Source organism: Palaemon carinicauda, chromosome 4, assembly GCF_036898095.1.
Source record: "Palaemon carinicauda isolate YSFRI2023 chromosome 4, ASM3689809v2, whole genome shotgun sequence".
Taxonomy (NCBI): Eukaryota; Metazoa; Arthropoda; class Malacostraca; order Decapoda; family Palaemonidae; genus Palaemon; species Palaemon carinicauda.
The window spans coordinates 54,592,884-54,610,414 of NC_090728.1; the positions used below are offsets into that span (position 1 = coordinate 54,592,884).

Here is a 17,531-nt window from a genome sequence, read left to right on the forward strand (position 1 = left end):
CGCTAGGCCTACCATTATAGAAAATGGGAGTAGGGTAAACTACACAAAACTCTGGTCGTTTGAGAGGAGGTTCCAGGTAACTCCTAAGAAAGTGTTTCGAGGTAAGTCTCTGTGTTGGAACAAATCTGGTTTAGATTGTAATGCCTTATACTAGTCACAGTCCTGAAATTTTCAATTGTATTTTGTTACATGGTGTGTTAAACAGCATCCCTTTGCTAATTAAAAAGATCATTGGGCCTTACATCTAAGGCTGAAGGATAAATAAAAACCATATCACCTCCATCATTTAATTTCTCATAAAGCTTGATGTGCCCCCACAATACCACTTTTACACAGTGCATAATAATAGAGGAATGTCTGAAAATATTTAAAAATTGTTGCCTAATTAATTTTAAAGCATAGTAAAACCAATAATGTAATTTTAAATTACCTTTCATGTATTAACCCTGACTGTTCACGCCAAATCCTTATACTGTATTGAACAGTATTGCACTCTACTGTCTTGTGGAAACATACATGGTACAAATGTGACTTTAGAACATTAACTATTAGAATTTTTTAATTGTATAAATTGTACTTTTGACTGTAATTATGTAATCTTAAATTTTCAGTATTTATCTCTATTTTTCTTTTGATGTAACACACTACTGTACCTAAATGTTTGAAGTACAGTACTATGCATACTAATGCACTTGGAAGAGAAGCATAATCTTTCTAGAATATTTACATTAGATTGTATTGCTAACCTTAGTGGTTAACTTTCCTCCCAGGAACGCCTGTATTTTATAGTCATAATAGCCTAAAACTTGAAATTTTCCCTAATCATAAGTGTTTGATTAGTCAATCAAAAGTGAACAAAAAATTATGGATTATTACAACCATGAAACCCAAAGAAAAGGCTACTCACTTTTGGAGAAACATTACAGTTTGGAACCAATACATATCAATTTATTCACCTGGTATAGTATTTAAAGACACCTATTCCTTTGATTGTGAAAGAAAAGTCACAAGTGTAGGGTGAAAAAAATTCATAAACACTAATAGCATCATCATTGCAAAGCTATGCTGGACATACATAACTTTAATCCAGCATCACAATCCCATCTTTTATAATACATAACATTTGAAATAGTAAAAAATATAGGTACTGAATATTTGTATTTCTAAAAAATACATCTCTTCACAATACAACATAAAAAATAGCATATGTACCAGTAAAAATCTATATAACCATAAAATCATTATAGTTTAAGGGGAATAACCTATCGCTGCAATTTCCAGAATATCGTCACTTAATATTTTTAAATAGATAATTAGACTAGTTTTCTTATAGTTGGACTTCATTTTCATTTCACATCAATCAGCAAGTTCTGTACTGTCGAAATTGAAGTAAATAATAACCTCAAAATTGCTGATCATTGATTCAATCTAGGTGGGATTTTCTTTATCCCAAAGAATTTCTCATTAAAGCTCGTCAAAAATAATTTTATGCATATTCAACAGCTAATTTTAAATAAATTCAACAATGATTGTATTATCATAACTCGCACCTTTTTGTTCAAATAGTAGGCATTTAACAAGTTTAATATTGTTTTCAACTAGAAATTGCAGTTATTTAATTTTTGTTCTTGCATTACAGTATACAGTATGTACGTGCAGCTGTCCTAGGAAATTCATTGATGTAAAATTGTATTAAAACCTACTCTACAAGGTTTCCTTACATATAGGATATATTCTCCCCTTTACCTTATAGCAGAGGTTTATCGTCAATAAATGGTGTGCCCCATTATAGTACCAGAACAAATAAATTCTGTGTAATTTGAGCCTTTAATACTCTACAATTTTAATTAGTTATTCAACCTTTAAATTAAACTCCACTGACTACTATTTAGACTTTTCTAAATTCTTCATATCTCCTCTTATTCTCCAAGCTCCTAACGTGTAGCGTAACCATATCACAAACAGATCAAAACCCATTTCAATCCAACTCAGCACAGGTGTCATCTTTGTTCCTGTAAAAGGAGGATAGAAGTGTTACTGAAAGCAATGCTACAAATGAAAATGCAATTGTTTATTACAATCATATCCCCTTCTTTTCAAAAGGATTATGTTCCAAGACCCTGCACATGAAGAGGGGGACATAATTTTATAAACCCTCCCCAAACTTCAAACATTTCCCCACAACCCTATGAACATTTCTAAATATGGTACACTATACCATGGAGTCCATTGTGCTATACACAATCACAACCATATACGTATAGTACTAGGTAGACTATATGCAGTGTCACCACAGCATCACAGATGCAAGCCAAGACTACTTTGCATCACATTCTTATTGTTTTTTAATTTATTTGCAGTGAAATTCTGCACATTTTGAGGATTGCCATAAAATTCAGGACCATGGCTCACCAGAAAAACCCAGCTTAAGTGAATTTCCATAAGTTGGGTACAACTGTACTAATAAAGCAGTTTTGACAAAGAAAAAACCTATATTTTAGAAAAGTCTTGTGTGGTCTCTTAAGTAAAGAAAAACAAGTAAGTATACACAAAGAGTTTATTGCTAATGAATGTAAAGCCATTCCATAAAAATTTTATTTTAAAAATTATTAAAAGAGGCTCATACACACACTATGTTTAAGCAATATTGACAATCAATATAAATCTGCTTTTCAATTACAAAAAAATTTTCTCTCTGAAGAGAGGTAAAATTTAGAAATATGATATTTTAATTATAAAATAAATTTTTGAATATACTTACCCGGTGAATATATAATAGCTGAGCCTCTGGCGGCTCGACAGAAAAACACAAAAACTCGCGAGCGATCGCTATGAAGGTTGCGGGTGTGCCCACTAGCGCCAACTATCGGCCAGATACCGCATATACATGTAAACAGACCCAATTCTTCTCATCCCGCTGGGTCTCTATCGGGGAGGAAGGGGGGGGCCTTTAATTTATATATTCACCGGGTAAGTATATTCAAAAATTTATTTTATAATTAAAATATCATTTTTAAATATTTAACTTAGCCGGTGAATATATAATAGCTGATTCACACCCATGGTGGTGGGTAGAGACCAGAGTTATAAAGTTTACAGCGTATATGCTTAGAGTTTTTGACAGTTATATCATAACAAAACCCAAATATATATAGGTACCTGGTAAGGAAGTTGACTTAGACGATTATTCTGCCATATTAGTCTGTCTTCCTCACGAAGCCCAGCGATCCTCTTAGGATGCTGAAAGACTCCCAGGAGCTGAAGTATCAAGGGCTGCAACCCATACAACAGGACCTCATCAAACCCCTAATCTGGGCGCTCTCAAGAAATGACATTTGACCACCCGCCAAATCAAAAAAGGATGCGAAAGGCTTCTTAGCCTTCCGTACAACCCAATTAAAAAAACATTTCAAGAGCAGATTAAAAGGATATTGGAATTAAGGGAATGTAGTGGTAGAACCCTTACCCACTACTGCATTCGCTGTAACGAATGGACCCAGTGTGTAGCAGTCCTCGTAAAGAGTCTGGACATCTTTTAAGTAAAATGACGCGAATACCGATTTGCTTCTCCAAACGGTCGCGTCCATAATACTTTGCAGAGATTTATTTTGCTTAAAGGCCACGGAATTTGCTATAGCTCTTACTTCGTGCGTCTTAACCTTAAGCAAGCATCGGTCTTTTTCATTCAAGTGAGAATGAGCCTCTCGTATTAAAATTCTGATAAAATATGACAAAGCATTCTTTGACATAGGCAATGATGGTTTCTTAACTGAGCACCATAATGCCTCAGATCCACCTCGTAAGGACTTAGTACGAGCTAAGTAGAACTTAAGAGCTCTAACTGGACACAGCACTCTTTCAAGTTCGTTGCCTACGATCTCTGACAGGCAAGGTATATCAAAAGACTTAGGCCAAGGACGAGAAGGCAGTTCATTTTTGGCCAGGAAACCAAGTTGAAGTGAACATGTGGCTTTTTCTGTAGAAAAGCCGATGTTCTTACTGAAGGCATGAATTTCACTGACCCTTTTAGCCGAAGCCAAGCACACTAGGAAAAGCGTCTTGAGGGTGAGATCCTTCAGGGAGGCTGAATGTAATGGCTCAAACCTGTCTGACATGAGGAACCTTAGGACCACGTCTAAGTTCCATCCAGGAGTTGCCAAACGACGTTCCTTAGAGGTCTCGAAAGACTTAAGGAGATCTTGGAGATCTTTATTGTTGGAAAGATTTAAGCCTCTATGACGAAAGACCGAAGCCAACATGCTCCTGTAGCCCTTAATCGTGGGAGCTGAGAGGGAGCGAACATTTCTCAGATGTAAAAGAAAATCTCCGATTTGGGCTACAGAGGTACTGGAAGAGGACACAGATGCTGGCTTGCACCAGTCTCGAAAGACTTCCCACTTCGACTGGTATACTCTGATGGTAGAAGCTCTCCTAGCTCTCGCAATCGCACTGGCTGCCTCCTTCGAAAAGCCTCGAGCTCTTGAGAGTCTCTCGATAGTCTGAAGGCAGTCAGACGAAGCGCGGGGAGGCTTTGATGAACAATCTTTACGTGGGGCTGACGCAAGAGATCTACCCTTAGAGGAAGACTTCTTGGAATGTCTACCAGCCATTGAAGTACCTCGGTGAACCACTCTCTCGCGGGCCAGAGGGTAGCAACCAACGTCAACCTTGTCCCTTCGTGAGAGGCGAACTTCTGCAGTACCTTGTTGACTATCTTGAATGGTGGGAATGCATATAAGTCCAGATGAGACCAATCCAGTAGAAACGCGTCTATGTGGATTGCTTCTGTATCTAGGACTGGTGAGCAATAGATTGGTAACCTTTTGGTCAACGAGGTGGCAAAGAGGTCTATGGTGGGTTGACCCCAAGTAGCCCAAAGACTCTTGCCCACGTCCTTGTGGAGGGTCCATTCCGTGGGTATCACCTGACCCCTCCGACTGAGACAGTCTGCCAAGACGTTCAAGTCCCCCTGGATGAATCTCGTCAACAGGGAGATGCCTCGATTTCTTGACCATATGAGAAGGTCCCTTGCGATCTCGTACAGCGTGAGGGAGTGTGTGCCTCCTTTCTTGGAGATGTACGCCAAAGCTGTGGTGTTGTCTGAGTTGACCTCTACCACTTAGTTTCGAAGAAAGCTTTCGAATTTCATCAAGGCCAAGTGGACTGCTAATAGCTCCTTGCCATTGATGTGCATGCTCTTCTGACTTGAGGTCCACAGACCCGAGCATTCCCGACCGTCCAGGGTCGCACCCCAACCCAAATCCGACGCGTCTGAGAACAACACGTGGTTTGGGTTCTTGACTGCTAGGGATAGTCCCTCTCTCAGACTGATATTGCTGTCCCACCATTTCAGGCATGCCTTTACTGGTTCGGAGACTGGGAATGATACCGTCTCTAACGTCTTGTCCTTGTTCCAGTGAGAGGCTAGATGGAACTGGAGAGGCCGAAGGTGTAGTCTCCCTAGCGAGACAAACTGCTCCAGGGATGAGAGAGTCCCTACGAGACTGTTCCAACTCCTGACTGAACAAACGTTCTCTTTTCAGCATTAGTTGGACTTTGAGCAGGGCTTGTTCTATTCGGGTGGCAGACGGAAAAGCCCGAAAAAACTGGACTGCGAATCTCCATCCCCAAATATAGAATAATCTGGGATGGGATCAGTTGGGACTTTTCTAGGTTGACCAAAAGTCCCAACTCCCTGGCCAGACTCAACGTCCAATGTAGATCCTGCAGACAGCGAAGACTGGACGATGCTCTGAGAAGCCAGTCGTCCAAGTACAGGGAGGCTCGGATTCCCGATAGATGGAGGAATTTTGCCACATTCCTCATGAGCCTCGTAAACACGAGAGGAGCAGGACTGAGGCCAAAGCACAGGGCTCGAAACTGGAACCCCACATTCCTGTAAACAAACCTCAGAAACGGTTGGGAATCCGGGTGTATAGGAATGTGGAAGTATGCATCCTGAAGGTCGAGAGAGACCATCCAGTCGCCTTCCATTAATGCTGTCAAGACAGCCTGGTAGACTTCATCATGAAGTTTGTCTTGACAATGAACACCTTGAGCGCACTTGCCTCTTGCGTACTCCTGCAGTGAACGTGGCTGCCAGATCATTGGAGCCATCCCTGATAGACTTGTTCCTGCAGAGAACGTGGCTGTCAGAATATTGGAGCCATCCCTGATAGCCTTGTTTATGCATGACATAATTGTACAGCAAAACTTCAAACGCTCGAAAAAAAAAAAAAAACTCCTAACAGGAGATGGTCTAGCTCTGAAGCCGACCATAAAATCTTGGAGCGTCTCATGGCCAGGCGCCAGGGAGAGTCTATGAGGTTTGAGAAGTCTATCTGGGCAGAGGCAGGAACTCCCAAGCCGAGAACTTCTCCCGTGTCATACCAGACTCTCGCTCTATAAGCCAGCTTAAAAGTAGGGAAAGCAAAGGCTGTCTCCCCCAAACTCCTCCTGGTGATTAACCAATCGCCTAGCAAACGTAAAGCTCTCTTAGAAGAGCGAGAGAGCACTAGCTTAGAAAACAACGGCTTCGAAGTAGCTAGGCCTAGTGTAAACTCTGACGTTTAGGCGAACGAGGAGCAGCAGTTACAAAAAGATCCGGACAAAGATCCTTAAAAATCCGCATGATTTATTTAAAGTCCATAGAGGGCTGAGCAGCTTTAGGCTCTTCTCCATCTGACAGAGTCCTCAAGGGAATATCAGTAGGAGGGGGATCAGCAACTTCCTCATCTGAAGGAACCTTGTCCGACAATTGCCGAGTCTCAAGCAAGGGAGAGACCTGCCATGGTGGCAATGCTTGACAAGCAGAGTCCACACGCAAAGGAGCAACAGTAGCAGTCAAGGACGCTATGTCATGTAACTGCTTAAAGGACTGACCAGCAACAACAACAGGTGCGGGAGGACGCTCGACGTCAACTCGAGACTGCCTTGACTGCCTAGACTGAGCAGTCAAAACAGCTCTTGACTGCGGTGCTTGACGCTCAACGTCAAAACAAGTCAACTATGCTGGTTGGCGAACGTCCTGAATGTCAACAAGAGCAAGCGGCAGCGGCTGAACGTCCACAAGCGGCTGAGAGTCAACACGGGACTGCATCGAGTGAGGCTCTACAAAACATGATTGACGTGACTTTGTAACGTCAATGTCAACAGGACGAGCAAAGGCTCGTTTGGGCGGCTGACGGCCAGGATCTCGATCAGCTAAGCGGCGAGGATCATCGTGAACCTGCTCAGCAGAATAGTCCTCCATATGAGAGGCAAGCTTATTCTGCATGTCTTGCAGTACAACCCATTTAGGATCAACGGGAATAGGTGCGGTAAGAGACTAGGGTAACGTCTGACTGCAAAACCTTGCCTACAAAAAGACTCGGAGCCTGTGTTACGCTTTTGTTCAGGCGGCGAGCAGTCTTCCGATGACTGCATAGGGTCAGAGCTGTCCCAATGGCTATAACCAGGACGCTGGACCTGTCCTAAAGGGACTGACTTTCGCTTAAAGGGCCTCGAAACCTTGCTCCACGGTTTCTTACGCGAAAAGCCTTCGGATGACGAGGAGAAAATCGTCTCGCTCATCTTATGGTAGGGGCGGTCTTGATGAGACACGCCTGAAACCATAGAGGGAACGTCTGTTCGCTGATCAAGGCCTCTCGAACCCATAAGTCGTACGACATTACTTCTCCCCTGGGCTTGGGAGCTTGCAAGAGGTCCCGGACTAGGCGAACGACAGGCACGAACAGACGAACCCTCGGTCGCAACACTGATAACACTGCGCAATTATCACTTTATCACTACGATTTTCTGTTTTACACTTACTTCACTGAAATCGAATTTTTCAACAATTCACATTAGGCATGAATAAAACTGATTTCTACCTGAAGCACGCAATTCTACCCTACATCAAAAGGTTATAATTGCAAAATAAGTCGTATAATGTAAGCACATTAATACAAGCAAAAAACAGTAAACATATTTTAAGATAAAAAGATCAGTGACTGGGGAGGAGACTAAACACTAGTTCATTCAAAACTACGTTTTCAATCTCTCACCGTACAGTGTCTTGGGACGAGAATAAAAACTAAAAACGTTTTATCCTTTCTCCCCGTACAGAGACTTGGGACGAGAGTAAAAAACTGACTCGAGAACAACGTTACTCGCTTGGGACGAGAATAAAGATCGGAACGTTCTCTCTTCCTCTCTCTCTCTCCGTCTCTCTCTCTCTCTCTCTCTCTCTCTTTCTCGTGATTTCACACCGAAGAGAAAAGCCCACTCACCTTTCGTCAATAAACAGGTTATTTGACCAAAGGAAAAAACTGAAAGGACTAAGAAATTGAAAATTAACAAGTTCCTTTAAATTAGTATTTAAAACATTTACGTTTGAAAGAATGAACAAAACGTCAGAATCGATTTACTCTTTCTGCAAAGTGAAACCGTGATTCTCTCTCTCTCTATCGTAACGATAGAGCGCAAACTGCGTAGCATAAATAAACCAAACGTTAGTTCATCTTTGAAACAGTACGAAGACTATTCAAAGAAAATCTTTCATGAAATATCTACTAAAAAATATTCATTTAATAAGTTTTAAATCATTTGCTCTGTAAAAGTTATTTACGATTGAAAGGGCTCAACGTTGTTTAACTTCGGTTTCCAAGTTAGGACCGCCTACTCTCGGATTAGGGGAGGAATAGGTAAGGTCGCATATAAACAAATCATTAAAATTTATCTTGATGTTTATTATAAATGGAAAGCTAATCGAAGAGGCCTAATAAAGGCGGTTGAGATATAAAATATATAGAGGAAAATCTATAATTAACAACAACAATTTATAACGTGATAAGATAATTGCTAAAAGCCTAAAACACACTTCCGTACTAAGGGAAGGGTCGGCCATTTTTAAAAGTCAAAGAAAGTCCAAAAAACAATCCAAAGTCATCAACAATTAAATCTATCCAAAAAAGAGTTCAAGATTTAAGTTGAAGATAAAACACCTGCACTGCGAAAGCTCAAACCAAAAGGAAGTACTTCACCAAGACTGTTGAAAAACTCCAGGTTAACAGCGAGTAATGGTACGTCTTGTCGTTCAGACCGACAGAGAAGAATTGAGTCTGTTTACATGTATATGCGGTATCTGGCCGATAGTTGGCGCTAGTGGGCACACCCGCAACCTTCATAGCGATCGCTCGCGAGTTTTTGTGTTTTTCTGTCGAGCCGCCGGAGGCTCAGCTATTATATATTCACCGGCTAAGTTAAATATTTAAAATTAGACTAGACTGTGATTCAGACAAAATGGACTGAAAACAGAACTTACCAACAAAGGAAACACCTGGTAATGATTATTGTTTGTACGCATTCCTTTCTCTTGGCAAGATAATTTTTGTGGTTATTGTGTTGTATGGTATCCAAGGACTTTCATGTGAAAGGCTACAACAAGGGATTCAGTACTACATAAATACTAAAGAAATATTGTCTTCTCTGCTTTAGAGCCAATGTATCAACGTGCAAAGCACGAACTAGGTGTGTATAAGAGACCTTTGAGTTCAGGCTCTACTGGACTGGACACCGCACCTACGACACTGAGAACCGTCTGATATGGATGATGTTATTTTCTACATCACCGCTTAGACAGAAGAAACAACGCTATAGCTGGGAACCATTCTACCTGCATATAACCTTTTCCCAGCTGCCATCTATCATTTCAAAGTGAAAACCCATTGTCCCGCTCCCATGCACGAGACTAGGGAGGCGGCTAAAAATAGGAGGCCCAGGTCAAGATTAGAAGACCACCCGGAATTATGGTGACAAACTCCTGATCTCTCCATAAGGCCGCGAGTTTACCGAGTCTTGCTTCCGAGGCTAAAGCTACTGAAAATATAGCATTTAGCAATATTTTTTTAATGGAAATGGAGGAATTATTTAACTTGTCCAAAAACTTGCGCGCCCTATCCTGAGACCAAGATACAGTTGGTTTTGGTGGAAATGGTGTATGCAAGGCAAAGGACTGGGTGATATTTTGAAACCTGTTCGAGTCTAAAGTCCATGCCAAAAGTACTCTGGAAATTCTGTCAATGCGGATTTAGATGACAAGCTCATTGATGGTTGGACCTTCCTCTCCTCAGAGGTGGACCAAAAAGGAAGCCAAGAAATCCAGAGTTATACAACAATATGACCTATTCCTTAGAGAGGCCATCAAAGCTTTCCACACAGATTTAAATATCTCGTGGATGAAAATGAATTGTAGCTTATCAAATAAGTCTAGCTGTGGCCTAGGAAATCCCTATTAAATCCAATCGTAAAGGTTCTGGATCAGAAAGGAGGAAACAAAGGTAATTAGACTCAACTTTCTAATAAAGCTGAGCAGACTAAAGTGGGTACTCCTTTTTCAGTATTTTGCTTACAACCAAGTTGAGTTCCAGGATTCTTATCTGATGTAAATTGGTTTACGGAGGAAGTTTTGACATCAAACACCAATTGAGCCCGAGCTCTCTTGAAACTGTGCTCTGCGCCCCCTGAGAAAAGTTCCAACGTTCCCAAAAGCTACAGAGACAACCCCAACTCAAAGTTCTCATTGACAAAATCCTCTGCCTCACGCAACTTACTAGCCTCTCTTTTTCACTTGGAATGTCTCCAGCAGCCTCCACTTGCTCTAAAAACAAAATTTGACAAACCATGAGTTTAGGCCATGCCTTGGGCAGAGTAGCTTTGCTGACCATGTTCTTCCTGAGGAAATTTAGGTGTTGACTAAGGCTTTGGATGGGAAAAAGCAGGTTGCTTGTAAGCCTGTTGCTGGTTCTTATAGGCAGTGGCTTTGTGAAAGGAGGAGTTTCTCTTTTAGGAAGGGTAAAAACTTTCATCCATTTTTGAAAAGGGATTTGCATAATGGATCACTTTACAGAAAATCCTGTACTTCTACCATCTCTCAGATTGCAGGAACCAGCTATGCCTCACCTCAAACTTTGCTTTAACAACAAAGTTCTGCAAAGCCTTGTAGATAGGTTTACACAGTCCAGTGTAGTTTAACTACCTCAGAGATGGTCATCTGGTATCTACTGTACCTCCAACTTCAAATAACACACTAGGTTGAACAAAATCTGCCAGGCACTGAATTCTGCAGTCCTAAGATAATTTGTAACCAAAAGGAGAAAGATTTCACGAAAAGATTTCAGCTCCGTGAATCCCTCAAACTCTTTCGCACATCACCCCAAAAAGGGGCTACATTCTCTTATAGCAGCACCTCCCTCATTGAGACATATGCCATTTTCAGCGTTTGGTACAAAAAGGGAGTATTGTGGCCAGCCACTTTCATTCCAACCACAGAAGCATCAAGAAAACTGCCTTCAGCTTAGGTATTCACTGTAGACATATACAGCATTAAAACAACCTCCTTCAGGGTTACCCACGGACATTCCTTGAAAAACGAATCCTTGGCCATCCCTAGTTAATTAGGAAATGCCAAAAGGTTCTCAAATAAAATATTGAGTGGAAAGTCCGTACTACTATACCGAAAAATATTTGACTCTTTACTCGGGTAAATACTCAGTGGAACTGCGATCTCAGCAAATCCTTTCACCCACTTCAACTCTCTCTATCAAATCTGCGACTTGTTGACCGTTATCCACTATTGGCAGAAAAGGCAGTTTATAGGTCCCCAGGCTCTGCCCCCCTAAGGTGCACAACTGTTGCTATGATAGCGACACTGTCATGACACCATTTTTGGGGTTAGCGAAATTACTACCCTGTTCTAGCTTTTGTAGGAAAGCCCTTGGAGACCACAGGGCACATTTACTCCAAAAATAACCATAAAGTATAACAAGACCAATAATTAATTTCTTGTCTTGCATAAATGTAAAGATGCAATTAAATAACAATCCAAAAAGTACGTATTCCCTTACCTTCAATCTCATTCCATTCCACAGATACCTCATCAATCGGCATACCCAAGGACTGAGCAACATACAGCATTTCAACATCAAAAGCCCTGTAGCGAAAAAAATACTTGTCATTAAAAGCCATGAATAACAAAGTGTTTCTGGATACTTTTTCTAAACAAATAGAAGACTATTTAGTAAAACCTATTGCCAAATACCTAATGCAAATTATCTCCAAGAAAATCAAGTCACTTTCTTACCATCTCTCAACATGTAAACTGTTGAACAAAATACGAGAAGCCCTGCGAGTCAACAACTTGAACCCACACTGTGTATCTTTAATTTCTCTAACGGCAAACAGCCACACTAAAAAGTGGAAACCATACATCAACACAGTACGAAACAGGGAACGAGTTGCCACAGATTTTTCTTCTAGATGAGCTCGAGAACCACACGAAACAGCAAGAGCTTCACTCAGTTCACTTTCCGCTGGAAAAATGAAAATGAATTGTCTATCAAAATAAAAAGATATAGTAAATATGAAAAGTATATATTACCTAATGTACTGTATATATTTTATTTAGGATATAGAATAAATATAATTCTCATTTGGAAATCATCTCAGGTTAATGATAGACTAAACTTCCTTGAACATTCTCCACATTCTAACTTGATTCAAAATACAAACCATATGCTGGTATAAAAAGCTTACTTACCACTGCAAAGATTCTTAAGTGATTTTTCTACTTTTCCATACTCAGAAAATGTAGTAGCTCCATCTGCGTCTGCAAACAGCAGAATCTCTCCTCGTGATCTTAGCATGCCCTAAAAAGAGACAGGACTGTACATAACAATCAAGTTCCTCTGAAAAATTTGTTTTCTTAACTTAGACCTCAGGCTGACCTACAGATTCCAATATTTACCATAGCTTTTCATCTTTTCCTAGTGTTTTTTACCTAACAATTTGGCAAATGGTAGTGTCTCAAAGTAGTTTTTGTTAAATTTATTTTTTCTGTACAGTATCTGCCTTCAATTTGCACATTCCCACAATTCTCTTTTTGATTTAAGGAGTGCTGTGTAGATGACTTCCCTTCCATTTCCTGTGTTTTTTGTACTCCAGTGGTAATTGGTATGGACCAGGTGGAGTGTGGCCCAGTATTTAAGAAACTTCAATTGCTATTGTGAGGAATGTAGCAAGACTTGAATATGGACCCGTTTGGATATTGCCTAAATGCCGCAATGGACTATCAACAGCTGATGATGATGAGTAACGAGTGTAATAGGATTCTAACATGGGGTGAAAAAATAATATTGTGGGGTCATGTTTAATATGTTTTGGTTTACCCTGTATAACAATAGTTTTTTTTTTTTTGTAGTTAAATACAAAATTTAGTGTTAAGTTCACTGGATTGAAGGTTTGTGACATTAATTAACTGTCCTGATTTGGGTATATATTAGGTTGTATTGAAAATAGATAATATGGATAGGTTTGAGAAGTATTACTGAAGGTAAAACTGTGAGATATTAAAGTGAATATATGCAATTATATGTACAGTATGTGGATAAAATTGAATTAAGTATAAAAAAGTATTTGATTTTGGTCTATAGTGGCCCAAACCCCACAACAGTTTGACTGTAGGTACTTTTCTGTATGTGGGAATCTGTTTCATGATTAACATTCAATTTTGAATGGCCATGTTGTTATCCAATCACCTTATAAATATTTATGAGAAACCTAAAGGGTTTCCAACATTTTATGTCTTTTGCACTACTATATTTCGTAAAAAGCATAAACTGATTTTATAAGGTGCATACTAAAGACTTATTTTGCCTTTTAGAAATGAGAAAATAATGATGTAAAAAAATATATTGCGCAAAATATTTTGATCTTTTAGGGCTTCGTTTACCTAATCCTACAACAATGGTTGTTTCCAATTTCTCATGGTTTAGAAATAATATTTCTCAGTACAATAAACTGAAAAGGTGCTCATACAACAAAAATGACATCTCCTAAAAACATTAACCCTTTTACCCCCAAAGGACGTACTGGTACGTTTCACAAAACCCATCCCTTTACCCCCATGGACGTACCGGTACGTCCTTGCAAAAAAATGCTATAAAAATTCTTTTTTTCATATTCTTTAGAATTTTTTGAGAAAATTCAGGCATTTTCCAAGAGAATGAGACCAACCTGACCACTCTATGACAAAAATTAAGGCTGTTAGAGCAATTTAAAAAAAAACATACTGCAAAATGTGCTGGGAAAAAAACTCCCTGGGGGTTAAGGGTTGGAAATTTCCAAAGAGCCTGGGGGTAAAAGGGTTAAAAGGCAAACTACCTTAACAATACTCACCATACGCACGGCACCCCCCTTTCCTCGATTCTTTGCAAGAGTCAAGACCCTTACTTTATCACAGCCAAACTTCTTGCAGTAAGATAAACCGACTTTTGTAGTTCCATCTTTACTTCCGTCATCAACAATTATGACTTCGTATGTGAATCTACCTTCTGATGCATCCTTCTGATCTTCTAAGTACTTCATGCACTCATCAAGCATTATAGGTACTGTGAGAAATCAAATAACCCAAATTAATTTTTGTAGTCATGCCTTTTATATAAAAGGTGTGAAAAAAAACTAATACAGTGTAGCATTCAACAATAAAATAAATTAGAATCATGATCTTCGGCAATGTGGAATTTTCAATTTAACTTTAGTAAACTTACAACAAACTCTGATATACTTACATCTTTGTTCTTCATTATAGGCTGGGATAATCACAGACAATGACTTTGATGGGGTTTCTGTTATTGAAGGAAATTCTTGTTTCTCATCTGTTGCTGCATCTAAGAAATACTTCTCTGAATCGTAGGTGATAATGGTGGGATATGTTTCAGTATTCATATAAATAACGACACAAAACTGAAAATAAAAGAACATAACCTATAGCTGCAACTACAAGTAAAGTATCAGGAGAATAGAAAGTGATTATAGTATACCACATATCCATGATCCTAGAAAAGGCATTTAACATGTATCAAAGTTGGCAGTTAAGAGATACTGTATTATGAAAGCACAGGGTACCAGAAATAATCATTGGGCTAGTGATGTTACTGTAACATACGAGAGCTTGTGATGTTATTGTACTATAAGACAATTTATACAGAAAATACAGCAGTATGAGTATCTGAAAAATTGAGATAAATGTTGCTGTTTATTAATAATAAACCTTAATCCCATTGCTGTTCAACTTAATAATGGAGGAAATAACAAAAGAGCATATAAACGAAGGCTCCCTGGAGCTAATCTATGAAAATGACCTAATTTTAATGATATTCATAAAAACAGGGTAGTGTAATTGTTTAATAGATGGACGGGACAAATGAATAGAAGTAAAAAAACATTCAGAACAATGTTTATCAGAATTGAAAAATAAAAAAGTAAAAAGTATGGCCAGGAAAGAGGCAATTTGCTGTATATGGGGGGAGAGGGTACAGTAAACTACTAAATATCAAAATTTTATATTTACGTTCAATGTAACAAATGGTGTTGTAAGTGATGCTAAGGTTTGCAAAGCATGAATGAAGCATAAGTTTTATGATGTCCCAAATTGTAAAAGAAACCCAAATGGGGAATAAAGGCGTGAGGAAAACTGCATTATGATGAGAAATCCTGTTTTGAGAGAGAACATGTTTACTTCGAAGATATACTAGTCAGTAAAAACAATTAATGACGACAGTAAGAAAGTGAATATGAATAGGATGGTTGGAGCAGAATATTGCTACTCTACTGCAGATTAATTAGATACAGTATAATATACATAAAGCAAATTATGGACTGGTAACATAGTATGAGCTTGATAAATCAATAAAATCTCAATTTTGCTGGAGTTTACCCTCATAAACTGACCAATTTCACATTACTATTAAGGATAACAGAAAGTTCATTTAGCATTAACATCAAATAAATAATTTCAATAAGAATGTCATAATTGGCATGCTATACAGTATTATCTTATTTTATGAACTAACAATCATGTCTCTTGTACAAACTAAAAGCACAAAAATTTCCCAACACTACCCTGTAGAACATAGGACAAGATTGGTTCAAGGCAATCTAAAATCCCTATCAACAACAATACCTCTATCTTGAAAGCAGACCAAGTATAAAGTCAAATTTTTTAATGGAGAGGTATAAAAGACTATGGAAGCTTTGGGAGAGCAGTGGAACACAAGCACAATGAAGGGAATAAAGATGGTATAAATATCAGATCTTTAAATAAAGATGGTATAAATATCAGACCTGTGAAGACAAATCTTCTTGGTAGTGAAAAGCACATTAGAGCAGACCTAAATACTATATACAATAGTTGAAAGTTTTTTATTTAATAACAGAAACTAGTCAGCACCTAATACAAGATTGACAGGAAGCGAAACCCTCTTCTATCTAAACCATACACATCAAAAGATTGCCAACTTTTTCAGGTAAAGAGCAGACATCAACTGAGATCTCTTCACATCTAGGATATAATTATGTTATTTTGATGATAAAATAAATTTTTTAATATACTTACCCGGTGATTATATAGCTGCAACTCTGTTGCCCGACAGACAACTCTACGGTAAAAACTCGCCAGCGATCGCTACACAGGTTGCGGGTGTGCCCAACAGCGCCATCTGTCGTCCAGATACCCAGTACTCAATGTAAACAAAGACTCAATTTTCCCCTCGTCCCACTGCGTCTCTATTGGGGAGGAAGGGAGGGTCCTTTAATTTATAATCACCGGGTAAGTATATTCAAAAATTTATTTTATTATCAAAATAACATTTTTCAATATTTAACTTAGCCGGTGATTATATAGCTGATTCACACCCAGGGGGGTGGGTAGAGACCAGCAATATATGTTTACACTTTTATGAGCTAAGAGTTTTTATTTCATTTTAGAAGTTATCAAAATAACAAAAACAAAATAAATAGGTACCTGGTAAGGAAGTCGACTTGAACAATTACTCTGCCTTTTAAGTACGTCTTCCTTACGGAGCCTCGCGATCCTCTTAGGATGCTGATCGACCCCTAGGATCTGAAGTATCAAGGGTTGCAACCCATACAACAGGACCTCATCAAAACCCCTAATCTAGGCGCTCTCAAGAAATGACTTTGACCACCCGCCAAATCAACCAGGATGCGAAAGGCTTCTTAGCCTTCCGGACAACCCAAAAACAACAATAAAAACATTTCAAGAGAAAGATTAAAAGGGTATGGAATTAGGGAATTGTAGTGGTTGAGCCCTCACCCACTACTGCACTCGCTGCTACGAATGGTCCCAGTGTGTAGCAGTCCTCGTAAAGAGACTGGACATCCTTTAGATAAAAAGACGCGAACACTGACTTGCTTCTCCAATAGGTTGCGTCCATTATACTTCGCAGAGATCTATTTTGCTTAAAGGCCACGGAAGTTGCGACAGCTCTAACTTCGTGTGTCCTTACCTTCAGCAATGCTTGGTCTTCCTCACTCAGATGGGAATGAGCTTCTCGTATTAACAGTCTGATAAAATAGGATAAAGCATTCTTTGACATAGGCAAAGATGGTTTCTTAACTGAACACCATAAAGCTTCAGATAGGCCTCGTAAAGGTTTAGTTCGTTTTAAATAGAACTTAAGAGCTCTCACAGG

General features: G+C 39.1%; 1 protein-coding gene across 3 annotated transcripts in view; it reads right to left on the bottom strand.

Annotated features, from left to right (window-relative positions):
• Positions 1–273: 273 nt before the first annotated feature.
• wol (Dolichyl-phosphate beta-glucosyltransferase wollknaeuel) overlaps positions 274–17,531 on the bottom strand; it is an 87,373-nt gene continuing 70,115 nt past the window's right edge. For all 3 annotated transcript variants that reach the window (XM_068372286.1, XM_068372284.1, XM_068372285.1), the window contains exons 3-8: positions 14,607–14,781; positions 14,215–14,426; positions 12,578–12,686; positions 12,122–12,350; positions 11,886–11,971; positions 274–2,012 (exon numbers count right to left, since the gene is read on the bottom strand). In XM_068372286.1, coding sequence (XP_068228387.1) covers positions 1,885–2,012; positions 11,886–11,971; positions 12,122–12,350; positions 12,578–12,686; positions 14,215–14,426; positions 14,607–14,781 — 939 coding nt within the window. In that variant the 3' untranslated portion in view covers positions 274–1,884. The remainder of the gene's footprint in view (positions 2,013–11,885; positions 11,972–12,121; positions 12,351–12,577; positions 12,687–14,214; positions 14,427–14,606; positions 14,782–17,531) is intronic.